This window comes from Haemaphysalis longicornis, unplaced genomic scaffold (genome assembly GCF_048455015.1).
Source record: "Haemaphysalis longicornis isolate Haplotype H1 unplaced genomic scaffold, Haemaphysalis longicornis Haplotype H1 scaffold_91, whole genome shotgun sequence".
In the NCBI taxonomy this organism is placed as follows: Eukaryota; Metazoa; Arthropoda; class Arachnida; order Ixodida; family Ixodidae; genus Haemaphysalis; species Haemaphysalis longicornis.
The window spans coordinates 516,672-542,982 of NW_027526462.1; the positions used below are offsets into that span (position 1 = coordinate 516,672).

The window sequence follows — 26,311 nt, forward strand, 5'->3', positions numbered from 1 at the left end:
GGATTCCGTCGCTGCGGAGTACCCACAACGTTTTTAACATCCTTTTCTTAAACAGCACTAACTTTGAAGGGACTCTGCAACGCTTTGGGCAAACGCTTTCCCTATTTCCTTCGCGTCTGGAAGCGGCACTGCGTGATTTACTCGTCGCAGCAGATACGCCATCCGCTTCTGCTGTGCATTTGTTGCATTCTTTTTAGAGTGGCTATCGAATTAATTCATTGCTGCAACTTCAGGAAAGCCGGCCAATGGCCGCCGCACCGCTGTAATGACGTAATTCCAGCAGTTGAAAACCGTTAAGACCGGGAAAGAGAGAAAAATCTTTCGAGCAAGTTTCAAGTTATCTGATGGGCATGCATCAGTAATCTGTGGCTGAGGTACTTTGCGACACCCTAATATACGTATTGGATGTCTTGGATGACCACGTTCTGCAAGCATTTAAGATTTCGAGAAAAGTTGTAAAAAGTGTTGCAGGCTCCCTTTAAACAGAACTTTAACGTCATTTAAACGCAACAACTGCTCCAAATACTCTTATGCCGCAAGAACTATTTTCGAGTGGAATGACCTCTCCAACATGGCGGTAACTTAAAAATGAGTACCTGTTTTCGCCACACATCTGCATACACGATGCATCTTTCTCGTTCTTCTGTATATTTATGTGTATGTTTGTGTGTGTTTTGCCCGCGAACGTGACTTCTGAAAGTTATGTTTTTCCCAGCCCGCTAAGATCTTGCACCGAGGTGGCAGTACTGTTAAACAAAAAAAAAAAAAATAAGTTGTGGCGTGAGGTTGCTTTAGGATAGCTAGAACTGCCACCCCTCCCCCATTTTCCCTTGCCACTCCGTGCCGTCTAAATAACATTCATGACGAGATTTTTATATCGGTGAGAACGAGATAAAAACGAGAACGGAAGGAGATAAAAAGGAACGGTAAAATACCGGAAAAAATCAACAACCCGACTTTAACGCGCTCCTGTGGTTACAACATCGTGCAAGGGCGTTGACGTTGCCATGCTCACAATATCCCTTGCAGTGCAAACGGCTCATAGTAGCGGAACATAGTAGCAAACGGCTCATAGTAAAGTCATGCACTCGTTTATAGGGACGTAACTCACGGTAATACGCGTACTAAGACCGCAGGTCCGCGCACTGCTGTGAATACCCGGAGGTGCTGAGGTCAACACATGAGCGCTTCTGTAAATCCTAGTTCGATGTGAGTCCCGGCCTGTAAGACCTAGTAAGTCCTAGCTTGATGTGTGCCAGTTGGTTTACACGAGTGTAGGCAGAAAGAACGGGCGCAGAATAAGAAATAAGCACGAGTTTCTGGGAATCGTTTCCGACTGAACCGTTATTTTCTAAAAGCAAATTCCCTTTATATGTTAGGCACACAATACGTCGCTAGTTACGTTCCGGTACCCGTTCTAGGAATTCAGTCCCGCTCTCTGAAAAGACAACACACGGTTTGCTGGTGCGCTCTCAAGCTAATGTACGTATCTTGAAAAACATTGTACCGAAGTTGGCTGCAAAGACGGCTATATCTTTACGCCGAATTTCATTAACTGCTCCTAATTAGTTGGTTTACAGTGAAGTTTTAAACATTACGGAATCACCGTCTTATCTCAATACGTAGGATTCTCCGGGAGAAAAACGGGCAGCCCCATTTATTTCTTTTAGAGTAGAATTACAGCTGAAGTATGCTTAATGACAAGTTACTTGCAAACGTGATTTGTTTCTGCACTGTTTGGACTGACCGAGCTTAAGATTCATGGTGAAAAAACAGCGCTTGGCGAAAAAACAGTGAAAAAACCGTGGTGAAAAAACAGGCCGAGCTTCGCTGGTCATCCGTCGTCTCAGAGCGGAAGGGTACATCGATTTGTACCGCAGGAACAAACGTCAATCCTGGATTGGTTGAAACCAAGCAAGGGTACTTGAAGACATAGTTTTCTATTAAGTTGAGCCAAGGTATTACTTTTTCTTTGTCATTTTAACCAATGTACATTTACCTCATTCCCCGTTTTCAATTAAGCTATTTTGGTTGCCTGGGCATATTGTCAATCTTTTTTTCAGGAAGGCACTTCCCGAAACCCGAACTCTGACAAGACGAACAAGCTTTTGCGGGCGCTTAGACTTAACGGGATATCGGTGCATTTCTTTCATACGCTTGTATTCATCTATATTCTTGATAAGGCGTACTTCCCGACATCTGTGCACAATACGATTTCAGAGTTGAGTATTTAAAACGATTTAGTTCGCCGTAATGGTGTTACTGTTCGCCTGTGCACTTGGAGGTCTGTTCTGGTTAAAAGAAATTCGAACCTTTCTTATGCTCCTTACAGCAAGCATAAAAGGCCAAGGTTTTATATACAGCCAAAACCACATTATACACACACACAAATAGAAATGAGTCAACTTCAGCCTCGTATTTCATTTTTCTACAGCGACCATAAATGTTTTGGTTCCATCAATCCTAGAAGTTCCCAACACAATGTGAATAGATGAAGATACGCAGATGCGGTAAACAGAAGAAAGGTGCCCTTGCGGCAATGGGAAAGGAGGAAAGTAGGTAGAGCCCACACCCGAAGACATGAGTGACGTGGCTGAGGGGACGCCTGTGATTGGCCAGAGATTGTGACGCTATTCAAGCAGGCGGGAGATTGAAAGCTCCTTTGAAGAGGCGTACTTGGATCGCAGCCTCGTGGTTTGACTGGACCAGCGGGGTCCAGTTCTAGCCACTTCCACTTGGTTGCAAATGGGCTCAACAAAGTAGAAGACCAAAAAAAGATGGTTGCGAACCAACAGAAGGCAGAAATGGTCGGAATGCCGGATAGGCAAATATCGGGTTCGGCTTCCTCGTCATGGCGTAAAGAAATATGATTGGCTCCGTTCGTCTTGAAGTGTCTCAATACACGTGCCCGCAACGTGGCGCCTTCTGGATGGCTCAAATAGTGTGGAACGCGATGACGACATCACCGAAAATATGTTTCCTCAGCCAATCTTGTAACTCTGCCGAAATCAGCACGTGCACAGCTGTTCTTGGTTGCTTGTAGCGGAGCAAGTCACGTGACCCTTCCCCTCCTCCCCCCCTGCTTCCTTATTTTGCACCAGAGCTGAAGGCTATCTGAGGGAGAGCACAGGATGTTTGTGGTTCTCTCGTGACCTTGAGCAGTGCCTTCAGAACGCCTGCGCACTCTCGCCAGAGGGAAGAACAGGCCTCGGAGTTCGGTAACAACTGCTTGGGGACAACTCCAAGATTCGAAGTCCGGTCACAGCGATGTATTCAGCCTGTGTCCTCAACGTTCTTTGCTGGCCATGGCCGGCAGTACTCATGTCACACCGGCTACGGACGAGACCTCTTTAACTGCATTTTGAAATAACACTGAATGCGTCCAATGTGTGCCAAATTGCAAATTCCCGCGGCTTTATCACGTGGATAAGTAGACCTTCTGATGCCTGCCGAGGCATGCAAAATTATTTATTGCACTATAAAAATCTGTTGCACTGCGCTTGCACATTAAAACTTTACCAACTTCCTCCGCTGGCCATATTCCTTTAATACATAAGTAACTGTATTCTTCAGATCAAATGCCGATTAAACCCGTATACCAATCGGAGGTAACGTGCGTGGATTATTGTCTCGGAGAAGTACGCCAAGCTCAATGGTAACAGGCAAATAAGGACTGCTAATGGATGGCGATAATGTGTTGCGCACAGACAAAGCACACTTTCTATGATAGGGTAAATTATTACCAGCTTAATGTTACCAGGAAATTCGGAACTTCCCGCGATGCTCATCGACACACAAAGTAATGATTTTCATTTAATTTCATTTATCTTACCCTTAAGGCCAGATGTTTTACTGAGGAGAGTGGGGTAAAGTTATACACGGAAAAAAACAAAATCAGCATCATTGGTGACATATATGATTAGATGATTCCGGCGAAAACAGTTTCAAGTGAAGCTCTTCAGAACGGCGAGGGTTCTTAAATTGCAGCGGTTCGCCCGGGGAGGTGGTTTCAGTACTGTGATGTGCGGGGTATAAATAAATTAAGCGAGGAATGGCACGTTATGTTGCGAATAAATTTCTGAAACGAACTTTTTTTTTTGCCGAGTAGTGGAGATTGATCGCAACGAACAGCTTTTACCGCATGTTACAACGTTAACGGGGAAAACAGCTGTCAACCGTACGGAATGTCTGAGGGGATTCTTGTTTGTGTCAGCACCAGCGTCAACAAACACCACGCGGAAGCAAGGCCGTCGATATCTACGTCGTGCTGTGCCGGTTACGCGAATGCCATAAAGATGTTGACGAGTAAAGGAACGCCCGGGCCTACTTCTTGAAAAAACGTGCTCTCCCCTCTCTTACGCGGTGCTCGGCTAGTAATTGTATGCAACCGTATTTATATAAAGTATGCGGTGCACAAAAGCAATGGCTTAAACTACAGCCAACAATGTCATAGGTTTTGCTCTTTCCACGGCTAATGAACTCGCGATACCACTACTACTTTCCATCTCTCATGAGGTTTTGATGTACACTGCTGGCGGATATGTCTTTGCAAACCGCAGACCGCTCCCTGTGCCATTAGAATTGTTTATTCGACCCCGCCATCACCGAGTTTCTGCAATTCCGAGCTGCGGTGCGGCGCAGTGCATGTTGCACTCTCCTCAAAACTCCGCCTAAAGGGCGCGTCTGACTCACAGTGACCTATCAACGGTGGTCACGTGAATAAAAGTGGCAATTAGACGTCGGGGCCTAACATTTAATGTCACTTCAACTTCTGCGGCGTCATTTAACAGAGCATAGAGGCAGAGAGCGAGCGTCTTGCACGAGGGAACAAACTCGAGGAGCCGATATCATAGTTAAGAAAAAAAAGTGAACGACCAGCAGGATACAGGGTAATAGAGTGGATACCAAGAGATGGGTCTACAAGAAGGCGAAGACCATTAACACGATGGAGGGATGAAATAGGCAAGTTCGGCGGCAAGGAATGGACTCGAGCAGCGCAGGGCAGGAGCATTTGAAGGTCAGTGGAGTCCTTAGTTCCTGCGGGGGACCTAGGTTGCTAGCTACTGCTGCTAGTGATGGCTGTGATGATGATAGTTTGATGAAAAGGCTATCTGGCTTACCACGACCTACATCGAATTTGCGCACACACAAACAGCACTTGTTTGAGATCCTCTGGAGTGAACTGTGGGAGAGGCCATCGTCCTGCAGTGGACTTAGATAGGCTGTTGGCCGCTGCTGCTTCTGCTGTTGCTGATGATGATGATGACAAATATGATGATGATGATGAGATTGCTACCTGCTTTATGATGCCCTACATCAATAAGCGCACTCAGACAAACAGCAAAAGTGGTGTCCGGATCCCGGATTGAACCGGTGCCGTACCGGCGAACCCCCGAGTTGTGGGTTCTGTTCGCTTCGCACACCGGCCCTGGACATCACGCGACGTCCCCTTCTCCGTTCCCTTCGTCGGCCGTTTTTATCTCATTCAGGCCCCTTCGACATCACGTTTCCTGTCGGGCACGGGGAATTTAGTGCTTGGAGAGGCCGTTATGCCAGAAGTCACGGGAGCCGTACCGAGGTGCTATTTTGCTCCGTTTTACCACCCTTCCGAAGGCGGGGCCCTCCCTGAATGGGTTTGTTTCGCTCGCCTGCACTGGGTCTGCACCGGGATTACGACCGCGAAGATATGCGCAAACAAGCCCCCTCCATTTTCTGTCTCGATGTGGGCGTTCTCCGATGTACGAAGGCGTATATCTCTACGTAGGCGCTGTACTCGACATTTACTGCGTAAGGTCCTACGTCGTGAGGTGTTATACACACTACGCTTTCTTCTTGCCATGTAACCTTAAAGCGACAGACAACCAATTTTGTAGAGTACATTTTCTCTATTCCAAAATAAAGGGCATCATCTGAAAGAGCTGAACCCGAAATGGTTTGGCTGATAGCGTCCTATAGCTTTTGGAATCGGAATTTTGAGATCTACCAGCCGAACATGGCCCGCAAAAATAAATGCAGATAACCATGACAGTCAGGCGTGTGGCAACATACTTTTAACTGCACGTGAGGTGAAAGAAGTATTTAAAAACTTGTCCCCGGCTAAAACAACAATACTGTGCAACCTTTCCTGTTCTTTTATGCGGTTCTTGAATCACGTGTTCAAACCGACGGAGTTGTTTCGACACGTACGATGCGTGTCACGTTTTGAAACTAGAGAGAGAGAGAAAAGACTTTATTGACTAATAACGGTCCGGTGGCGCCGATGGCATCATCCGGGCCAGCCCTAGGAGCTTCAGGTCAGGCGTCCGGCGCTCGGCCCCAAGGGGCTCGCGCCGCCTACCCGCTGCCTCTCCAGGGCCTCCCGCGGCGCCACCTTTCACTCTTGAGATATTTTAGTACAAAGTTAAAGTTACTTCCGCCAATTTATTTAGAAATTCTTTGCAGTTACCCCTGTATATAAAACGCTGGCTTTCGCGTGAGCGAGAGGATATGCACTGCACAAAAATCGGTTTGTCTGTTCGTACGAATACATTTATTCTCGCATACAAGCATATTTAAACAGAACATCTAGCGCGTATTGGGAATAATAAAAGGGGGGCGCCAAGCAGACAAAGACGAAGTAAGAAACATACACCACATGCAGGCGCCACCCCCCCCCCCCTTTATTATTTCCAATAAGCATGAACCAACTAGCTCAACAAGTTTTGTTAAATCTAGCGCGTACTAGAGATTTCAAGAGACGCGTGTCTTTTACCCTTTACTGCTTCTCACCGGTCTTCGCAAACTGATGTTGCTACGAGTAAGGCTTCATCGCGAATTATTAGGGGGCGAGAGGGCCATAAAACCGTAGACACATGTGCGTCCGAGCGACCCGGTTTCCGACGCCCCGGCAAAATATCTAGCAGGTTGGACACGTGCAGGACCGGCCGATCCGGTGGTCTTCCGGCGGTTCTCTCTCTCTCTCTGGCGGCCAAACCGGTTCTTAGGGTGGTGGACGCGTGCGCAGGCACCCCGTTTTCCGCTCGTGTGTTTCTCCCTTAAAGGAGTACTGACACGAAAATTTTGTGTCATTTTTATTGCTTTTATCGATGCTTAATAGTCTGTCGAACCCGACAGAACACTTTAAATACTGCAGCGCGCCATGATTAATTACATTGAACGGCCTGAAAATCATTTGTTTCAATTTCCCGCGCTTTAAGCCAGGGTCAATTTCTTACGCAGAAAGTTGGAAAAAAAAAACCCAAACGTTGTATATGCAGACGCTGGCTTTTACGACAATACCAATGCTTCCCTAGTCATCGTCGACCAAGAAGGAGTAATCAGGGACTGTCTCACATTAACGAACACCAGCACAGAGGAGGCCGAAACTGGCGCCCTTCTATTGGCCGTAAGGTATGGAGAATTCCAAGGAAAAAGCCTCCAAATAATTACGGACTCTAAGAAAGCCGTACAAAACATTATAAATGGCCGAATCCACAAAAGGCTCACAAAAATTTTACCTGTAAATATCACAAAGTTCCAAAATATCATTTGGACACCGGGACATGAGGAGCTTGAGGGTATTGAGAGAGCAGACCAAGCTGCGCGAGAACTTACTAACCCGTTCAGCCAGTAGTCTTAGCTTACTCACCCCTTTCCCCAATACCTTCGGTGAGCGACTCAACATTCAAAGAAAAGCCAGAGCTTTCTTTCCTCCACCAGATAAAAGCTTAACAGCTGCAGAGCATCAGTCTCTTAGACAAATACAGACGAACACCTATCCCAACATCCTCAGGCTATCGAAGATGTTCCCCGAGAAATTCACAAACGCATGTAATAAGTGCGGTGAAATATCCACCCTATTCCATGCATCCTGGGGTTGTCGTACTATATGGCCCTCAGTAAACACCAACACCAAGTTATATGAGCTATGGGAGGCAGCTCTGGCCAGCTCTGACCCTGGGGTTCAGACGTATCTCATCTTTAGGGCCAAGACTGGGGCAGAGGAAACAGGGGCCCTGGAAGGAGGGAACCTACCCTAGTTCAATCAAGACCTTTCAGTTCAAATAAACGTTTCATCTCTCTCTCTCTGCCCGTAAGGCGCATATGACAGAATACCGGCATGACCTCACCGCTTTGTGCGGACGTCAAAACGCTGCGGAGGCCGGTGGGGGAGTTGTTTCGACCGCGCCGCCGCCGGGGCTGAGCGGCTGGGCTGCCTTAAGGTGCTAGGCCTACCGATGCGGCGGAAATTCGATGACCCCTTTCGATAAAAGTCCTGATGGCGACTTCTATTGCGATTCCGGGCTATAACATCGCTTACTTTCCCGAGTGTGGAACTTTATTTTTGCCAACAGTGCCTTTTTGGGCATCGGTCATGCCTGTAGCTCTGGCTACGTGCACCCGTTTGTGAATGCGCCGGCGCCCAGTCGTCGCTCGCGGGGCCGTGCGTGTGAAGTGACGTCACGAGTTTTTGACGAGCGCTGTCCGCGTCACTTCTTTTGTCTGCCAAGGGATGATGTCGCGCTGATGTTTATTTGCTGACTGCCGCTCCGCGTGCTGTTCCGTCGGTGCGGTAAATGAAATTCAATTAAAGTATGTTCTTGGCGTCGCGAGCCGCTCATATTTCAGCCAGAGTATTCTGTTAAGTAAAGGAAGTCAACTGTGCAATAATACTAACGCCGAAAATTGGTGTCAATACCCCTTCAAGGATGTGTGAACTTATGTGTCCACTTGGGTAGAACTAGCTGGAGGGTCGCGCTGTGCGGTGCACCTCCTCTCCTGTGTACCTGTCTATACGCGCTTTTTTCAATATTATCTTGCCAACCGAATAGTGGTTGTTTGGGGATTGAGTAGAGATTGAATACGGATTGTCTTGCAAAAGGAGGAGGATTGCTTTAGAATACACCCAGTATTGAAGTATCGCGGTTATGACACGTGCCATCTGACAGCAGAAGCGTATGTATTTGTGTAATACTGCTCTTTTAATTCTGAACTGGCCACTTCATATTAGATTTCATCCGTGAAAGGTGGTAGCCGTTCTACGTCGCATTCTCCCCTCGGCTTGTCGAGGGGGCGTAGTGGCTAGTAAGGCTAAAACACCAATATCATGCCAGGATTGTGTTACAAAGACGTCCACACGTCACGTGTCTAGGATTCGGTGAACCCCGCGTAAGAGATACGGAAGACGGTTATCACGCTTTTTCAGATCCCAAGATTGCATCCTTCATATTTTTGCATGCCAATTCGTGGTCGTGCTCCACAAGATTAAAACTGAAATTGATCTCGTCAAGTTGTCCTCCTGGGTTTCCTCTCTTTGTGTAACGGGAGAGCGTGGTTAGTCTGGACCACGCCATAGCCACGCCGCAGAATGCAGCTGAAGTTTCTACACGCGATAAAAGAACTAATCCTACGGCCTCCGACTCATGTGGCCTTTGCCTTCATGCGGTTTCTGGGGTACGCGTTAGTAGCATTCTAAGGTCTTCTTTCGCAAGGCATCTTCTTTCGCGAGGTCTTCTTTCGCAACTTTCGCTCAGTAGGGAGGCAGGCTGACCTTAAAGTGCACGATATAATCTAGGCCGACGCAAACGTGCGCTGTCGGCACCTCGAGGTATGTACCTGAGAGTAAACGAGCTCGCACCGAGGGATAACTGAGGCTGCTTCTTGCCTTTTGATTGATGGGGTTTTCTATCTACAAGCTTGGCGCTTTGTTTGCAGTGGCAGTGGCGACGACGGAAATTATATGCGAAACATTGACCACACATTTCAAGCGCACAGAGGTCAAAACTGTTAGCAACAACGCACGAACGCGTGGCTTTCGATACGTGCAGCGCAGCCTGCTGATAGCCACAGGCGCGACCAGAGAGATTAGGGGACGGCGCAATTGTGAAAAAAATTCATTCACCCCTAGGGTAGCTGAATGCGAAGCTTGCTCGTGAAGGATCCACTGGTGTATCCCACACCGCGAGTATGTGCTACTCTGGAGGTACGCACAGCAACTCACGGGTGTGCACTCCGTAGGCCTAATGCTTGGGTTTGGGGTGTACGGCGCTAATCGGTGCCTGCTGCTTGGCCTTCGCCTCGGCCGTGTCAAAATGGAGCAATGCGGTAGACGCCGGCCTCATAATGCGAGGGACTCAGGTTCGATTCCGGCTACGGGAAGCGTATTCTTTTCTTTCACTTCACCTAAGATCATTCATGATCATCGTAAGAGAAAGTTGGCTTTCCTGCAGGGCGTATTCACGTACAAGGGCACCGGTGAGGACACAAAAGCCTCTCTTCAATAGCGTACGTCAGAGCTTTCCGCTTGTAGTTAGCCAGTCCCTTGCTATCCTATGTGGAGAGCTGAAACCAACCTAAGGCAGACAAAATCGGCCAAATTGAAAACAAAAGGTGAACCAAAACCCAACCAACGGAAAACCCAGAGCGGTGTCTAAAAAAATTCAACAAAAACAACCGTTACAACCATAAAGAGCCGCAACCACAATACCTACAAAAAAAAAACGGTGGCTGAAACTGACTTAAAGGTAATGAAACTACCGGAAATATCATTCATAATGCATCAAGGTGCCATAAATGTAATATATTTGTGATAAAAGATATTAATCGTTCAGTATGATAAACCATTGAAAATGAAAGCGCTAGCGGGATTCCAACTTAGGTAGCTAGACATGGTACGCAGGACCGGAACCACTACACTACGAGACCAAGGGATTCTCATAGATTAAACTGAGTGCCACAAGCACGTGGATATAGCTTCAAACACGCCCCTAGATGGCGCCGTGTGTCCCTTGGCTGTGCTGGCTACACAACGCCTATACGCGTCGTGAACGCTTCTACTGGCGTCTTAGGTACAAACAACGAGCTTTCAAGTACTGCAAGAGTTAAGTGACACGACGCGGGGACACAGACACGCACGCGTAGCGCGCGCTCACATGTGTATACGTTTTAATGTATTGTACCGAATCTTGGCGGTAATTTCGCCTGAGCGGCTTTAGATGACTTCTTCATTGCAAATTTATTTGACTTTGCCTATGATAACAATTGATTTTGTTTTCGACGTTTCACCCGTTGAACAGAAGTAGCCTCTTCGTTGGCATTCAAATTGGCCGGCAGATAAGACAAAATAAAGAATGGCCCAAGACAAGGTCATGCGCGCGCTCTCACTCTTCAGGCGATGGAACAGTCACGCTCTTAAGTGGATATTACTTGAACCGAACCGTATTCGGAGGGACATGAGCGGTGACTGCCTGTGTTAGCGCTCCGCGCGCATCCAGCCGCGGTCGTCAAGCGCCCTGCAGTGTTCTCTCGTTCGAATTTTTCCGCCCGAATGGCTCCGTCCGGTGACGCGGATACGACTCGAGGAATTCCGACTACGCATCGCCCCCGCTGGGAGACAAGCAAAAGAGAGAAGGGGAGGGAGCGAGAGCACGACGCTCAGGAATTTCGTAAAACACAAAAGCGGATCATCGTAGCTCGCGAGAGCGCACACCTGCTCACGCACGTGCGAGTTTTATTTGCGAGAACGGAAAAATGACGCGCTCGTGCCATTGCGAGCTCCGCGTTTTTTTGCCTGCGTCTCGGTCGAAGGCACGGGCTTTCCGGGTGCAGTACTACTGCTACTCCTGCTAGTGATTCGACAGGAAAAGGAAAGGAAGAGCACTGGGCACATTATTGAGGTCGGCAGGGAGTGCATCTGTATGCAACGCAGTGCAGAGGAGAGGGAGTGAAAAGGTGTAGGGGAATGTAAAAGAGATACAGAAAGAGGGAACGAATATAGCCTAATTAATGGGGTGTAGGTTGGGCGTGTTGGTATTCCGTGCTGTACTTCACTTGCGCAAAAATGACGAAGACTGAGGCGAGATAACATTACGTTGTATCATGATAATGTGTGTAAATGCACCCAAAAGTGTGGTAAGGCAAAGGGGAGGGAAGATCTGTATCTGTGTTTTTGTCTGTGCGTAAGTAGAGACGGTATAAATAGTGTGATATCTTCTTTAAGTTCGTTGAAAGTTGTGCTTTTGTGTCGTGTCGTCTCTCCTCAGTCTTCGTCTTTTTTGTGCATGTGAAGTACAGCAGGAGAGAAGGAAGGAGGGGAAAGAAGAAAATCAAAGAGGGGGGGGGGAGATAACGGTAAACCTAGGCTAACGCATCGCGGGTGCAGTAACAAGCGGGTGACATTCGATTATAGGGGTCGACCAGCGTCTGTGGTAACACGAACAAGGAACATTCGGACTCCCCTGTCACAGGCGACGGATCAGAAATAGGAAAATTGGCCGCGTATCTGCTTACTTACCTGAAAATGGCTTCGAAAGACCACGAAGTTTCTGCGGCACCTGCTACGCAACAATTCTCGTCCTCCGTCTCCCCTCCCGCTCCCCTTCCACTACTGCCTTTCCCCACCCTCTAGGTGGCATTCCCCGAAGCTTCCCAACCGCTCCCCTCCTCCCCCAAGTCATTCTTCCCCATCCTAGCCCCTTCTCCTTACATTCATTCCCTCCCTCTCTCTCCTCCCCTTAAACCTTCTTTCCTTCATCCACTCGATATCCCGTTCTTCGCCCTTCATTTCCCTCTTCCCCTACACGTCTCCTCAAATCTATCCCGCTGCGGCGGCGGTGCGCTGGGCCGCTAGGGAACGTGGGTCACACGAGCGTGCCAAGGCGTTCCCTTGCAAGGGAGGCACTCGCCTCTTGTCTTCGTGCTTTATTTACACCGCGATGCGCGTACGATATAGTAATGCGTAGCATTCTTTGCCGAGTAGCCCCACAGCCAGGCCCGTGTAACGCGCTGCATTTAAACAACAATGCAGATTTGCCGGAAGTAACACCTTCAATCGTCACAATAGCGTAATTGGAGATGATTGGTAGGAGAGAATTGTGAAACAACAAACATAAGAAACATAATAAATTTTTCAAAAATTATATGACATAGCCAAGAAAGCACACTTTATACATCTCCCCGAGAAACCGATGCCCAAAGAAAAATGTCCGCAAAGTAAGGTCGTAAATACGTATAGAAAATAGCGTAAACGGACCAACTCTGGACTACGCCTTGCATCTTCGAAAAAATAAACATAACTAGCGAAGTAAAGGTATATAAGGTGTGAATATAAGGTATAAGTTTACCTCGCTGGCGAAAAGAAACAACAAAAAACTTAAAAAGTATAGAGTCATCCAACACTTTTCGCTACTCATAGCCATATTTGGCTGTAAAGAACTGACACTCTAGACAAGCGGCATAAGAATGCTACGCAGCAGTTAACAATTCTCTGAATGTCTGCAGACAGACAGACAGGCAGACAGACAGAGAGACTAACTTTATTTGGCCACAGACCGGGCGGTTAGTCCGGCGACGTTTCCGCCGTCGTCCGTTGGGCAGCAGGGCTCCCATTGGGCAGGGGTCAGGTGCCTCTTTTTAAGTGCGAAGCACTTCTTAGTCGGGCCTACTCCTGCTTCCACCGCCGTCCTCCGTCCGCAGCCTAGCAACGGAGCTAGCCACCGTGCCTAGCAACGGCGCCGGATTTCCGACGCGTGAGGGCGCTCGCATAGCGCCTCCTCTCCCCCCTCGCCTACTCTCCTAAAGCCCCTTTACTACTCTCCACCTCGCAACACCCTCTCTCGGCGCGCCAGCCAGGCCACTACACTATATAAAAAAAAAAACAGGATCCGGCGGCAGGTTTCGATCCGAGGACTTCGCGGCCGCAGCGCGACGCTCTACCGACTAAGTCACGGACGCGACTGAAACAATAACTTTATTTACACATAAATATACACGTTATGCCGAGTGTTACACATGGTTCAGGAGCAGCTCTGACAGCGGATGTGTCCGTTACATGTTTGAGTGGTAAGATGACAACAAACGTAAATCCAGGAGAAAAAAAAAACACAAAGGCAAAGAGAAACCAAACAAAAAAGGACAATGAGAACAGCAACACAGACTATACAAAAACAAGGGCTGAAAGAATTGTGAGTGTCCTATTAGCTGGCGCTAATCTCTCTTGTACCTCAAAAGAGGGGCTGGTCAACGAGACGCGCTGGCTCGCTAAGCGGTCCAATCACATTTTTTTTTTCTTTTATTAATGGCTTAGACGTGTCCCTGCCTGCGTCTTTCCTCATTTGTTTTGTAGCGCTTCAGCGCATGGCTGCCTCGGGCGAGCTTCCTTCGCAGTTCCAGGTCACAGTCAGGTGTGCCCAATGCGCTAACCGTCTATTGGACCTCCCGCAGAAAGTGTCGCCATGCGGGTTGTGGGTGGAGGGCGCACTCCACTGCATCTACCCTCGCTTTCCAGAGGGAGTGGAGTCCCATGGCTAGGACACAATCACGGAAAGCGGGGTGCTCTGTGTCCACGCACAGGAACTTGAGGCCCGTCCAAGTGACGTTCCAAGGTGTTCTGAAGCACGATTGTATTTCGTGCCAGAAATACATCGCTGTGTTGCAGTCAAGGAATGCGTGTTCTGCGGTTTCAGGTTTGCCACACAGGAGGCATCCGGCGCCCCAGGGAAGGAAGAAGCCCCGCTCCTGCTGACGCGCCATGACTGGCAACACTGCCGCGTGGAAACGGAAAAAAAAATCTTTTGTGCCGACTGGGATGGGCGATTGCCTGACTCGCTTGAGCACATCGCCTCCACCCTGAGGGACCGGAGGCTGACGGTACAGAGGTGGTGGCAATGCCTGCGCTACTAAGTCCCACTATAACTTTCTTGGTTTCACAGTGAGCAGGTATTCCCACGAAAAATACGTCTGCAGTGATGCCACCGCGTTCGCTATCTCCCCGTAGCACCCGGTGATGCGAGAGCCGTGATCGACAGACGCTGATGTGGCAAGCCACGGCCGCAAGTGAAAGGAGCCTAGGCATTGGATGGCCGCTTGGAGGAACGGGTCAACCTGGTCGCGGAAGAAAATGAAGCGCTGGACGACGAGCTTGAGTTCTGCGTTTATCAGTCCAATGCCTCCCCCCTTCACGCTCCAGAAGAGATTCGTTCGGCGCATGGGCTCGTATTGTGACCGCCAGACAAACACCGCCCACGACCGGTGTAGCCTCTGTATCGAGCCGGCATCGATGGTGGTGATGCGCGCTGCGTACAGAATCGCGGGGTATGCTACCATGTTGCACAAGAGGGACCTTGCGTAAATGGATATGTTACGGTTCCTCCAGGGGTGAAGCTTCCATTCGGCCGCGTCAACTTTTGCTTTCCACCGAGGCGCTACTGCCTGGACGCGACGCTGATATCAGTGTTAGTAACGCGCCTTATATCATTAACGCATTCAAACTACGTCGTCAGCGGCGTGCGTTGGCGACTCAGCGGCGTTATAGCGGCTTGATAACTGCGTGGTGTACACGTGATACTACAAACCCGCTAGTTCTGCATTCTCTCACGTGACTGCGCCTCCTCTCCCTTCACTCCGGTCGGCGCTTCGCAGCTGCGGTGCGCTGCGGTGCGGTGCGCTCCTCCTCTCGAACATACACGTTAATTCACCAAGGTTTCCGCAGAGGGACAAACGAGGCGTGTTAAGCCGAACGTGATCACGAGGGGGTGTTAATGTAACTAACGGGCAAAATGCCACCAAACTTCAACAAACTCCCCCTCATAGCATCACCCCGTGCTTCGCACTTCCTCATACTCCCCTTCGGGGAAATGCGGGGGAATTTTTTTTTTATGCCCACCTCTCACTCTTGGAAGACGGCGCTTCGTTTTCTCATATTGGGACATATAAGGCTTTTATCTTTAAAAAAAAGTACCCGACGAGTTTGCCTTGTTTGTGTGAATGCTACCTCTTGTCTATGCTACCTCTTCACGGCTTTATAATATATAGGCCTCTTACATAAAGCGCCCTTCAAGGGAAACACGTTCACCCGCACTGACGCAAAACTCGCAACCAATTTTTGGTTAGAATATTTCTTCTACAATATTTATGTGTATTATTTTGGAAAACTTGCCATAAAGGGCCATAAAACTTCCCATAAAACGAGCCCCTAAAGTGCTCTGCACTTAATAGGCGAGTCCCTGACAGCTTATAGAGCGGTAATCCACCGGCCTGTTGTCCCATGACTATCCAGAGAAACAGCCCACGGTTTTATCCGCGCTCAGATAATTGCGCCAGGCAGCGCGCTTCGCTTTATGTTTTCTTGGTGGTTCGTTCTCTTCGGGATGGCGGCCTTTTGAGTGCGTAGTGGTAAATTTATTGCAGGCACGCGCGCTATGATCGAAATGCCGGCGTTCTGCGAGGCACTGATAAAACTTTTCCGCTGCGTAGGATGTTTTTCGGGCCAAACAGTACACTGTAAAATGATTTGCGACCTAAGAGCAATTTTCACTGTACGTACACTGTAAAACCCTTACAGCCTACCAAAAAAAAAAAGAAAAACACTCCTCTTACAAGGTAGTTGTGTTAGCTATAAACAGTGAAAATTGCACTCAGGGGGCCAATGCTTTTGCAGTAGAGGCCGCCATGGGAATCTTTGAGTGAGTGAGTGAGTGAGTGAGTGAGTGAGTGAGTGAGTGAGTGAGTGAGTGAGTGAGTCAGCGATTGGGTCAGCGAGTGAGTCAGCGAGTGAGTGAGAATTACAAAACTTTAAGAACGTTAAAAAATGCCATCTCTGGAATTTCACGAGCTGGACCTATACTTGTGTTATGAGACGCGCCGTAGTGGGTACCCCGGATTAATTTTCTATCTGGAGACCTTAACGTGGGCGAAATCTCGGCACACGAGCCAGGCGGTTTATATAGTCTTAAGCGTTCGAAACTTGTGAACCGCTGGCACTTGTCATACATCTCCCCGTTATTTAGCGCCAAAAAGAACTAGAGGTACATTTCAGGCAAGATATACGAATTAACCGGCAGCGCCCGCGTTCATTTAGTTCGCTACGCTCGTTGGGTTGGTGTTTACGTAAGCGAAAAAAAGTGGCAGTGCAACGCCGGCACGTGCGGGAGGAAAAGCAAGCACAAAAAGAACACAACTCCCGCTATCGCAGTTCCAGGCAGGGGGCGCGAGAGAACTGCGAAGGCGGGAAAATTGAATTTCATTAGGTGGTAGCAGTGAGCGGATAACGGCGACACAGCCCATTATGGCGAATCACTGCTCTGCACTTCCGACAGCTTTCACATTGAAGGGAACGGCTTTAATTTTTTTTCTTCAAGATAGCTGAGTCGCATTGTTGAAACTCTGTGCGGGCAACAGCGTCTCGATTAACAGGCATGTACACGGAAAGATCAGCGTTTCTTTAGTAGGGAGATGACGAAAAAACACAAGTTTGGTTCATTCAAACGACTGGCTTGTTCCGATTGATGATACCAGTTTTTTCGCGAACTTCAAAGAATTATCGAGACACCAAAGACAACATACGCACCAGTGGTGACTTCTCAGCCATTATCCGGCAATCTTTCTACGACGTCACAAGATATTGCTTTTGCGATTGGTGGCGGTGGACCTAAGCCACCACCAGGAAACACGATTAGGTGATTGTAGTGGGACTTCTGGCCCCGTCTGGTGGTATCCTTTGGAGGTTAACGTGCATTTAACACACTAAACGCTCTGCTCTAGTGGTGGCCCATATTTGGTAGCGCGAAATTGAAAATTTTTTCAACAATTATTTAGTTTTTGTTTGTTTGAGGAAGCGTCTGTCGCGGCTTCAATGGCGCTAAGTGATTTACCGAAGGCTAGTAGTTCTTTCAAACTAAACGAGGTTGTATTTTGTCTTCATGGCTGCTTTAAAAAGTTTAATTGGTCGCGGGTTAAAATTACAGCTGCAACTATGAGAGGCTAATGGTACAATCTCCATACTAGGGCTGCATTGAGAGCTCCATGCGCATGGGGTCTTTTAATTGCTCTAAAAGGGAAATTAGCAATATAGCTCTGTGACGACAAGTTAAGCATATCCGTTGACTGCATTCGACCGGCACTACAGAAATATCCATTTTTTATTTTTACGCTAAAATACCGGTGTCTGTGTCACTCCTTCGACTACAACGTGGCAAAAAATCATTTTCGTGCAATCGCCAACTGCCCAAATTACAGACGCGCGCTTTTCAGTGATCCGCTGGAGTTATTGATTGTGAGAACGACCGAACCCAGCCTCCGAAGTCGTCTACACAAGAGACGGGAAACTGCACAACACACGCGGTGGCAGTAGCACGAGCGTTTAATAAAACACAGTGGCCAAAGGGAAACCAAGCGCGCAAGCTCCTTGCTTAAAATAAATATCAGCCCTTCCACCCTGCGAGCAAGCCCGAGCAGCGAAGCTGAGGGGTATTTTACCTCAATCGACGCATCTATGCACGAAACAAAATACGTTTGTTCATAAGTTGCGATGAAGCATACTTTTTAGGTAACTAGCTGAATGACGCTTGCAAGGACCAGAGTTTTACCGGAGAGCGCAGCCATGGCGCTGTCCGTTTCCCTCCTGTAGAAGCCCATGAGAGCAGATGTGAATGCCACAAAATTTATGACTTCACTTTGCACTACGTGATTTTGAAAAGTACACGAAACTCGGCGTGATAATAGAGTCATCTTAGCGGTTAATTCTCGCAAATTCTTGGGAGTAGTGTTTGATAAAACGAGATTTACGGCCGTTTTCTGTAAGCATACTCCCTCCGTCGACGGCCATGTATTCACAGCAGACGGGAGCTCTTTACCGTTTATAACTTCACCGTAAACTATTTGTGACAAGCAAATGAAACTCGGCGTAATGATACCGTCGTCTCCACGGCCAATATCAGCATGATTTGTTTCAGGATTGAGAGCTACAGAGCATTTGCGATAGACTGGAAACAAAAGCTTTATCGTCTCAACGCGACGCGTACACGGACGGACATACAGCCACGTATAGTCGTAGCCGTAGCCGTAGCCGTACGGACGTATACCCGTACTAGTACCTAGGACAGATGCTTGCATATAGCTACCACCGCCGGATGGCAGATATATGCAGCTCTGATGCAACAGTAAATATAAAGTCCTAGCGCACGGCACCGTCTAACAATAGAAGTAAGTTTCTCTGTACTTCGCCCGTTTCTTTGATAGCGATAGTGGCGGCGCGCTTAGCGGTGTTTATGCCCCCGCTCTTCAGTTTATGACCGCGCCCATCAGTTCCCTTCCGCAATTCCTGGATTCGTCACCAAGTATCTAAGCATCATAAAAAAACGGGGGGAGCACCCACACACTCGGAAATGAGTAGGCAGGACATTCTGCATTCCACTAGAAAACGGGGAGGACGCGGTACAAAACTAAACAAAGCACTCAGCGCATTCAGTTCGAAATTAGTGCTTCGTTAATTACAGTTGTTAAAGGTGCCATGCAGACAAAATACAAGTTTGTTTTCTTCGAAAGATTTCGCGTTTTATAGTGCCCCCAGCGATTTGTCCGGCAGCACAGTATTCACGGAGAAATTAATCAATTTAGGTTGAAATTTTCATTCTCCCGCCAAACGATGTGTTTTCGTGACGTCTGCCGTGAAGTCATGAGGGCGGGTATTCAAACGAAATTCTGGTTCGTCATTAGGCTCTGCAGCCTTGCTTACCACCAGTCCTCCCAGGTGGCGCTACCATAGTCAGCCACGGACGGTCGTCCGCCGTTGCTTTGTTTTTGACCATATTTGCTCCTGGCTTGTTTTTGTTACAGTGGAAAGCAATCGATTCGTAAAACATGGGGTATCCTCGACAAACAGGGTCACGTATGACAACGTCGCTCACCCCAATCGTCCAGTCTCGTGTAAGACAACTGCAAAGCGGCAGGCTGCTGTGCAGCTAAAAAAAAGCTTAGTGGGCCCAGTACCAACAGCAATGCCCATCGGTACCCGCCGCGGTGGCTCAGTGGCTAAGGCGTTGCGCTGCTGAGCACGAGGTCGCGGGTTCGTTTCCCGGCCGCGGCGGCCTCTTTTCTGATGGAGGCGAAAAGCAAAAACGCCCGTGTGTTCGAGATTTCGGCGCACGTTAAAGATCCCCAGGTGGTCAAAATTAATCCGGAGCCCTCCACTACGGCGCGCCTCATCGCCTGCGTTGCGTCGGCGCGTTAAACCCTACAATCAATCAATCAATCAATCAATGCCCATCGGTACTTGTATGTTTACGTGTATTTTCGTATCTTTCATTTTTTTGCCCCACCATCCTTAATGGTGTAAAATCCGAATGCCTTACATTTAAGCGCAAATAGCTCCATCGGCAAGCCCTGCCTAATTTGTGTTTGCTTTTGCCGGCCTCAGCCAATCGCACAGCCGGACATATGACATCATAGGTTCTGTTGCGGGAAATGAGCTAGTGGGCCACATGGCGATTCTATTTTTTCGAAATTATATAGCTTAACTGAGCGAAGCGCGCGTTAAAAGTGGTGTCAGTATCATTCTAACGAGGAAGTCTATCTAATGAACCAAAATTGTGTTTTGCCTGCATGGCACTTTTTATGATGTCTTCGTTTTCGTAAGGGCCTTAGAGGCTTTTAGAGCGAAAGCTCGTCACTGCAGATGCATACCTAGAAAACGGCTTGTTGTCCATAGCGTCAGTCTGACCTTCATGCTCAGCCAAGGTTGAGCAAGCGACTCGTGCCGTTGCGCAGTGTAAGCTTCCAGTCGGTAGTTCGTTTCGGCAGGAGGCTTGCAAATAGGGGAGTATGGGGAGACAGTAAGTGCACGTGCCATCAAAAAATGGTACAGGGGGGCGCGTACACCGCCGACTGCGCCGAGCAGCGCCTGTGTTTCGGTTTGCGGAGCAATTGTACGTGTGAGCGTTCACTGTGCGCTCTCGGTCTGAAAACCTAGCGTTTGCCTAACAAACATGCTTTACCCGCATTCAACCGCTGCAGAATTTCACATCGGAGCCATTGTAGTTGGTCAGAAAATTTCGTGTCGTAAACAAAACACCCAGGCAGAACCCAGCAGTTCTCACCTAATACGCCCAGCGCATGCGCCATGCTAATCAGGCATGCAGCATATATCTCAGCATTCTTTTTAAAAACACAAAACAAACACCCAACCTACGGTATGGATGATAAGGCGCCAGTAAACGATGCCTCCTCCCCCCCCCCCTCCTTATGTTCCTGGTAATCATTATGTTTACAGGTTTTGTTAACAGGCTAGGCAGGACTAGCGTCACTAAATAGAGCAGTTCTGGCCAAGGACACCCCGCTCAATCGACAAGCCTGCAAAGACGACGACAAACATATTATATTTACCCTTCCCCATCAGCATTTGTAGAGGTTTACAACAGCTCCGCTGGGCATCCACTTTCGCAGGGCGGAAAGGCGACCATTCTTTTATTCGGGAAATCTGCAGGTTAGCGACTGAACGAATGGAAGTTTCTTTGTTTTCAGCTGTACTTTTGAGTGAATAATAATAAAGAGATGACAACTAAAGTATGCCTGTCACATTATCTCGCCAGCAGAAAGAACAAAGTTTTAGGTGAAACGACAAGAACTACTGCAACTTTAAGCGCTTTCTAAAAATTGAGAAGTAAACTCTTTAAAGCAAACCCACTGGCAAACAAGTCTGCGGGGCGGAAGGTATGATTTCGTAACCTTAACCTTTATTCACGGTGAACAGCTGGCGGAAGTTTTCGGCTTCCCTGTGCGACAAGCCGTTGTTAACGAGATAATCCGCCCCTGATAAACAGAACGAGACAGCTACGCGACAGCCCACGTAAGCGCCCATCCCCTCTCCGTCCCGCCAGGTCTGGAACTTCATTCATTTCCCGCCGCTATCAGGACCGGCGCGGAATGACGCCGACGCATGCAACACGCAAGCACTCACGATTAAGCACTCCCGCGTATCTCGCTCAATTAGCGTACAGGCACTGATAAGCGGGCCGCTGCTGGACTCCTTGTAATTTGTGGAATCCACATAAACACGAGTCTTGCATACTGGCATCTTAGCCTTGGCGTGCTTTCGCGGTGCAATCAGTGTTGTTGTACACGCGGCCCTATTACATTCCTCTTCCTGACTCACGTGGACGATTTTATCGCGGCGAAGTTGCGACCCGCGAATGGCATGTTAGAAATCTCGCAGGTGTCCTCCAGACGCGAATTCCAATCGGTGTGATGTCTGGCAACACCCTCTACGTTGAGAAGGGCTGCAGAGAGAGCGGGAAACGTTATCTAGTAGGCAGATTTCCCAGTTCCCGTGGGTGGCGTTATCTTGCAGGTGCTGTTATATTAGCGACCAACGCAAACACAAAACCTACTTTTTTGCGTAACGTTTCATATTCTTCTAGCAGGCCTGCTACGGACCACGAGTCGCCCCGTGTTTCGGCCTGCTGTAAAAATTAACACCGGCTGCCATACCGCCTGTAGAAATCGGCGCTGTTGGCTGGGGAGCACGGAATAACTTCTGGAAACGTTACTTGTCTTAGTACTTAGCACTTTAGTACTTAGTCTTCAAAGCAATGGCAATTTTTTTTTATTCCGGCCACTGACGAACGTTGGACAAGGGAGGAGCTTCGGTTGATTGCTCATCTGAAATACATGACCCGAGGAACGCTTGTCTTCGTAGGACATTCGTAAATAGCGCCGAAACTACGTGTAGTCGTCTAGAACTGACTCGTGTACGAAACCTTCAATAAAAACGTAAAAAAAAGGAAAGTGAATGTTGTTCGCGTCATACGAGGATGGAAGACTGAACCGACACTTTTGGAGCGCTCACATAATTCTCCGTTGGGCACTCGTACAGGTATCCCTGGCAGCGGGCGGCAGGTTACCTTTTGTTAAAAACAACTGGTGCTCCACACGGATGCCTTTCGGGCAGCGCGAGCTGTGAGCACGTAAGCTTTAATTTCACCCATTTCTGCATCGCAAGAATACTTGGACCAAAATCATGCTAAGCGTCGGAGCTTCTTTTCCCCCTTCCCTGTGCAATGCCATTTAGTTGCGGTGGCCAATCCTTCTATTTTATCTTTAACTTTGGTTTAATGCAAAACTAGTTCGGTAACGCCATATTCCAACCTTTTTTACACAGAACTTCGCGCTTTAATATGCACGTGTACAATCTCACGTATACGGATGCGCAAGCTCAGGATGCTGCCGTTTTCTCGCCAATACAAACAATGTCATATCAAGCTTTATATAAAACTACAGCAGTGCGTACTTCTCTAGGCGTCGGTATGCTCATCGTGGAGTTGTATTGAAATAATAACCAAACAAGTATTACCACTTCGAATTCGACCAGTAAAAGTGCAAGTAAAGTGTGCTGGGAATAAAACGTGGATAACTTTGAATTATATTCAGTCAAGCGGGTTCATTTGGAGAGCAAATTTTGGTATTCGTGGCATTCACGGGATGTGGTGGTACATCTCGCTCTGTATGGTCTCGTTGTATCAACGTTCAGGACCGATTGTAATGGTTCGTGTCGAGATTTGCTCCCCAACGGATATAACATTCCAAATCAAACCCGTGGTTCTGCTTCACCACAATCCACTCGAGCGACCAGTCCAAGCCACCAACAAAGCGAATTTGGCTAATTTCAGTAACGTGCACACCGAACTTTCAAATCAAATTCTGAACCATAGAGTTGATTATAGCCATTAATAAAAACAGCGCAAAAGACGGGACACGAGTGAAAATAGACAGGCATGGGCGCTGACTGACGACTGAAGTTTAATGAAAGAAACAGAGACATATAAAGGGAAATACAAAGCATGTGGAAAACAAGAATGACGACATCGTGAAAAACTAAGATTGCTGTTCTGTGGTATCACCCACGACAGTCACACCACCTGAATAGTTAATCTCTTTAGCATGTAGAGCGATTGAGGGCATGCTGACGCAAGAGTCCCCCATTTTGTAGATAGTAAACGCCTCCGAAATTTCCCGTGAGCGCTGGTCCGGGTATCTGCTCACTATCGAGGTGTGGTCGAGCTTCGGTCAGCACTTATGCTTCCCGCAATGGATTGCCAGATTGCTCCCCTGAAACTTCTTGAGCGAGTTCGCATGCTCGCGGAGGCGGTCATTAATACAACGCCCCGTCTGCCCTACGTACGACTTGTCGCAGGACAGAGGGACGTTGTGCACAACACCTTTCCTGCATTCCGTGTAGGCATTTGTATGCCTAACCACACAGCGACCAAAGCTTTGGTCTTGCGTCAGCATGCCATTAATCGCTCTACATGTTAAAGAGGTTAACTATTCAGGTGGTGGGACTGTCGTGGGTGATACCACGGAACAGCAATCTTAGTTTTTCATGATGTTGTCATTCTTGTTTTCCACATTCTTTGTATATCCCTTTTTATGTCCCTGTTTCTTTCATTAAACTTCGATCGTCAGTCAGCGCCTGTCGCTGTCGGTTTTCACTCGTCTCCCGTCCTTTGCGCTGATTTTATTAGTGGATTCGTACCGACTCACCCAGCTTCGCACTCTTCATTCCAGCGCCATCTCAAGACTTTGCATGTAGACACAGATTACAAAGGAAAGGAGTTCTACGACTGTGAGTGCAACGGAGAAGGTAAGGGTACTGCTAAGCGGAAACAGGTATAATTCATTCAGACGGGAGCGACGCAAAGATAACGGCCGTCTGCTGGCAGCAGCAGCAGCAGCGGCGGAAGGGGATAAGGACTATCTCGAATAAGCCCTCTCATACTGACAATTAATTGTACCACAACACGCCGCCTCATCGCGTCGCTTTTTTGGTGGGATTCCAGGGGGGCAATTTCCGCACGCACGCGCGCAGGTGCCCTTTTTCTCCAAGCGATCCCCTTTCTGCCAAATAATAAATTGATAAATACCTCGGAGAGAAGCAGCAGGTACAAAAATTCCTGCTCCGTCGAGTCATTCCTCATTCCAATGCGAGTCGGCAGTGGCAGCTGTTGCGTTCCCCTGATGCTCTGTCGGAGGCTCTTTCAGAACTACGCGCGTCTGTGGCCGTCCGGCATCTCTCCTCTGGTCGTGTGTTACGCTGAGCCTGTGGGCTTTTGACATCGCACGATACGCATTGGACCTAAAAGCAAAAAAAAAAAAACTGTTCGTGGGGCACGTCTGTCGATTATCGGGAATGGTGTGCCCGCGGAGTGAATCGTTCACTTGCAAGCCACGCCCAGGGAACGGCGCTGCAACAACGACAGTGGCTGGAAGTGGCGGGTGAGTTCTTTGAAGAGGTACCGGGGCTGGCTCTTCGATTATCAGTCCCGGACCATGCGCGGGCTGCCAGGAACGCGATCCGGTGCTCGATTTGCTCATGTACTACTACGGGGGCCCCCAGTCCGAGGGCAGACCTCGGACTGCCCGTGGACTGTCCTGGAGTGGTAAACGGTAAATCTTCTTCGAGGTTGCTGGCGGAGGGCTCATTTTGTGTTCGAAAACGGCAGGCGTAGGTTCCACCTGGTTCTAGAAGCGTTTGCGAAATTTCCCACTGAGCCTGTTACCTTCTCTCTCCAAGCTGGAGAGACGGAAGCCAACAGAAAGTATTCCGTAAAATGTTGCTCCTGGAGTGAGTTCCGCCTCTTTTGCCTATAACCAGTTCTTCGAAGAACGCACCCCGTTTCGTCGGGGTCTGTTTCAGCAGTGCGCAGTCAGAAGAAAACCGCCGTGCTTACAATGGCATAGTTGAAGTGCTCCGAGCAATAGTTTATTAACAAAACCACTGTTAACATCTTAAACTCCAGAAGCAAAGTTGGCTCGTTCAGGATAGTGACCAGCGTGTAGATGGTTCAATCTGGGACAATAAATGAACAAATCGTCAGAAAATTTCTCATAGTCGTTTTCATTGCAAGGGCACCGAGAGTCAAATATTCTAGAATAACGCTTTTCGAGCAGCGCGGTGGGCCTTGTAAGCTTTCGGAACGACGATTCTGATAACAAAGTGTCAAGGACGTAAAGAAATAGGACAACAACATCAAAATTCTGGTGTAGAGCGTACTCTCGTGTATCGGAAAGTTCAAATTTGGGTTGGGCGTACCGAAGCTATCCCAACATTATGAGACGCGCCATATTGAAGTACTATGGAATAATTTCAAGCACCAGGAGACGCCTAAATGGACTCTGCAACAGGTCCGATGAACTCTTTCCCTCTTTCCCTCGCGCCTGGAAGCACTGCGAAAGATATAGTTATCGCCAGCACTGAACACCACTGCGTGATGTGCTCGTCGCAGCAGATACGCCTTCTGTTTCTGCTTTACTGTCGCTTCCTTCTCTTTAAAGTGGCTTCCGAATGCGTTCATTGCTGCATAGCAGTCGAAGAACACCATGACTGGGAAAAAGAAAAATTTCAGCAAGTTTCTAATTTATCTGATTGGCATAGAGCAGTAATTTTGGCTGAGTTGGTTTAGCACTCCCTAATCTAAGTAGTGGATGTGTTGGTTGACTACGTTCTGCAAGCATTGAGGATAGTAAAACAAGTTTAAAAAGTGTTGCAGGGCCCCCTTATCTG

The 26,311-nt window shown here is 48.3% G+C and overlaps 1 protein-coding gene and 1 long non-coding RNA gene across 5 annotated transcripts in view; one reads left to right on the forward strand and one right to left on the reverse strand.

Annotated features, from left to right (window-relative positions):
- LOC144154782 (uncharacterized) overlaps window positions 1-24,810 on the reverse strand; it is a 35,677-nt gene extending 10,867 nt beyond the window's left edge. Inside the window, exons 1-2 of one of the 2 annotated variants that reach the window (XR_013319450.1) lie at window positions 24,672-24,810; window positions 20,437-20,557 (exon numbers count right to left, since the gene is read on the reverse strand). This is a non-coding gene — a long non-coding RNA (uncharacterized LOC144154782). The remainder of the gene's footprint in view (window positions 1-20,436; window positions 20,558-24,671) is intronic. The other variant, XR_013319451.1, reaches the window with a different exon arrangement.
- Window positions 1-26,311, forward strand: part of LOC144154781 (prestin-like) — a 247,426-nt gene that overhangs the window by 168,554 nt on the left and 52,561 nt on the right. The window contains exon 1 of one of the 3 annotated variants that reach the window (XM_077685882.1): window positions 24,801-25,023. The exons of the other annotated variants lie outside the window; for them this stretch is intronic. Within the exon in view, the coding sequence (XP_077542008.1) occupies window positions 24,938-25,023 (86 nt within the window). The 5' untranslated portion in view covers window positions 24,801-24,937. Of the gene's footprint in view, window positions 1-24,800; window positions 25,024-26,311 lie in introns of those variants that run through there. 3 annotated transcript variants of the gene reach the window in all.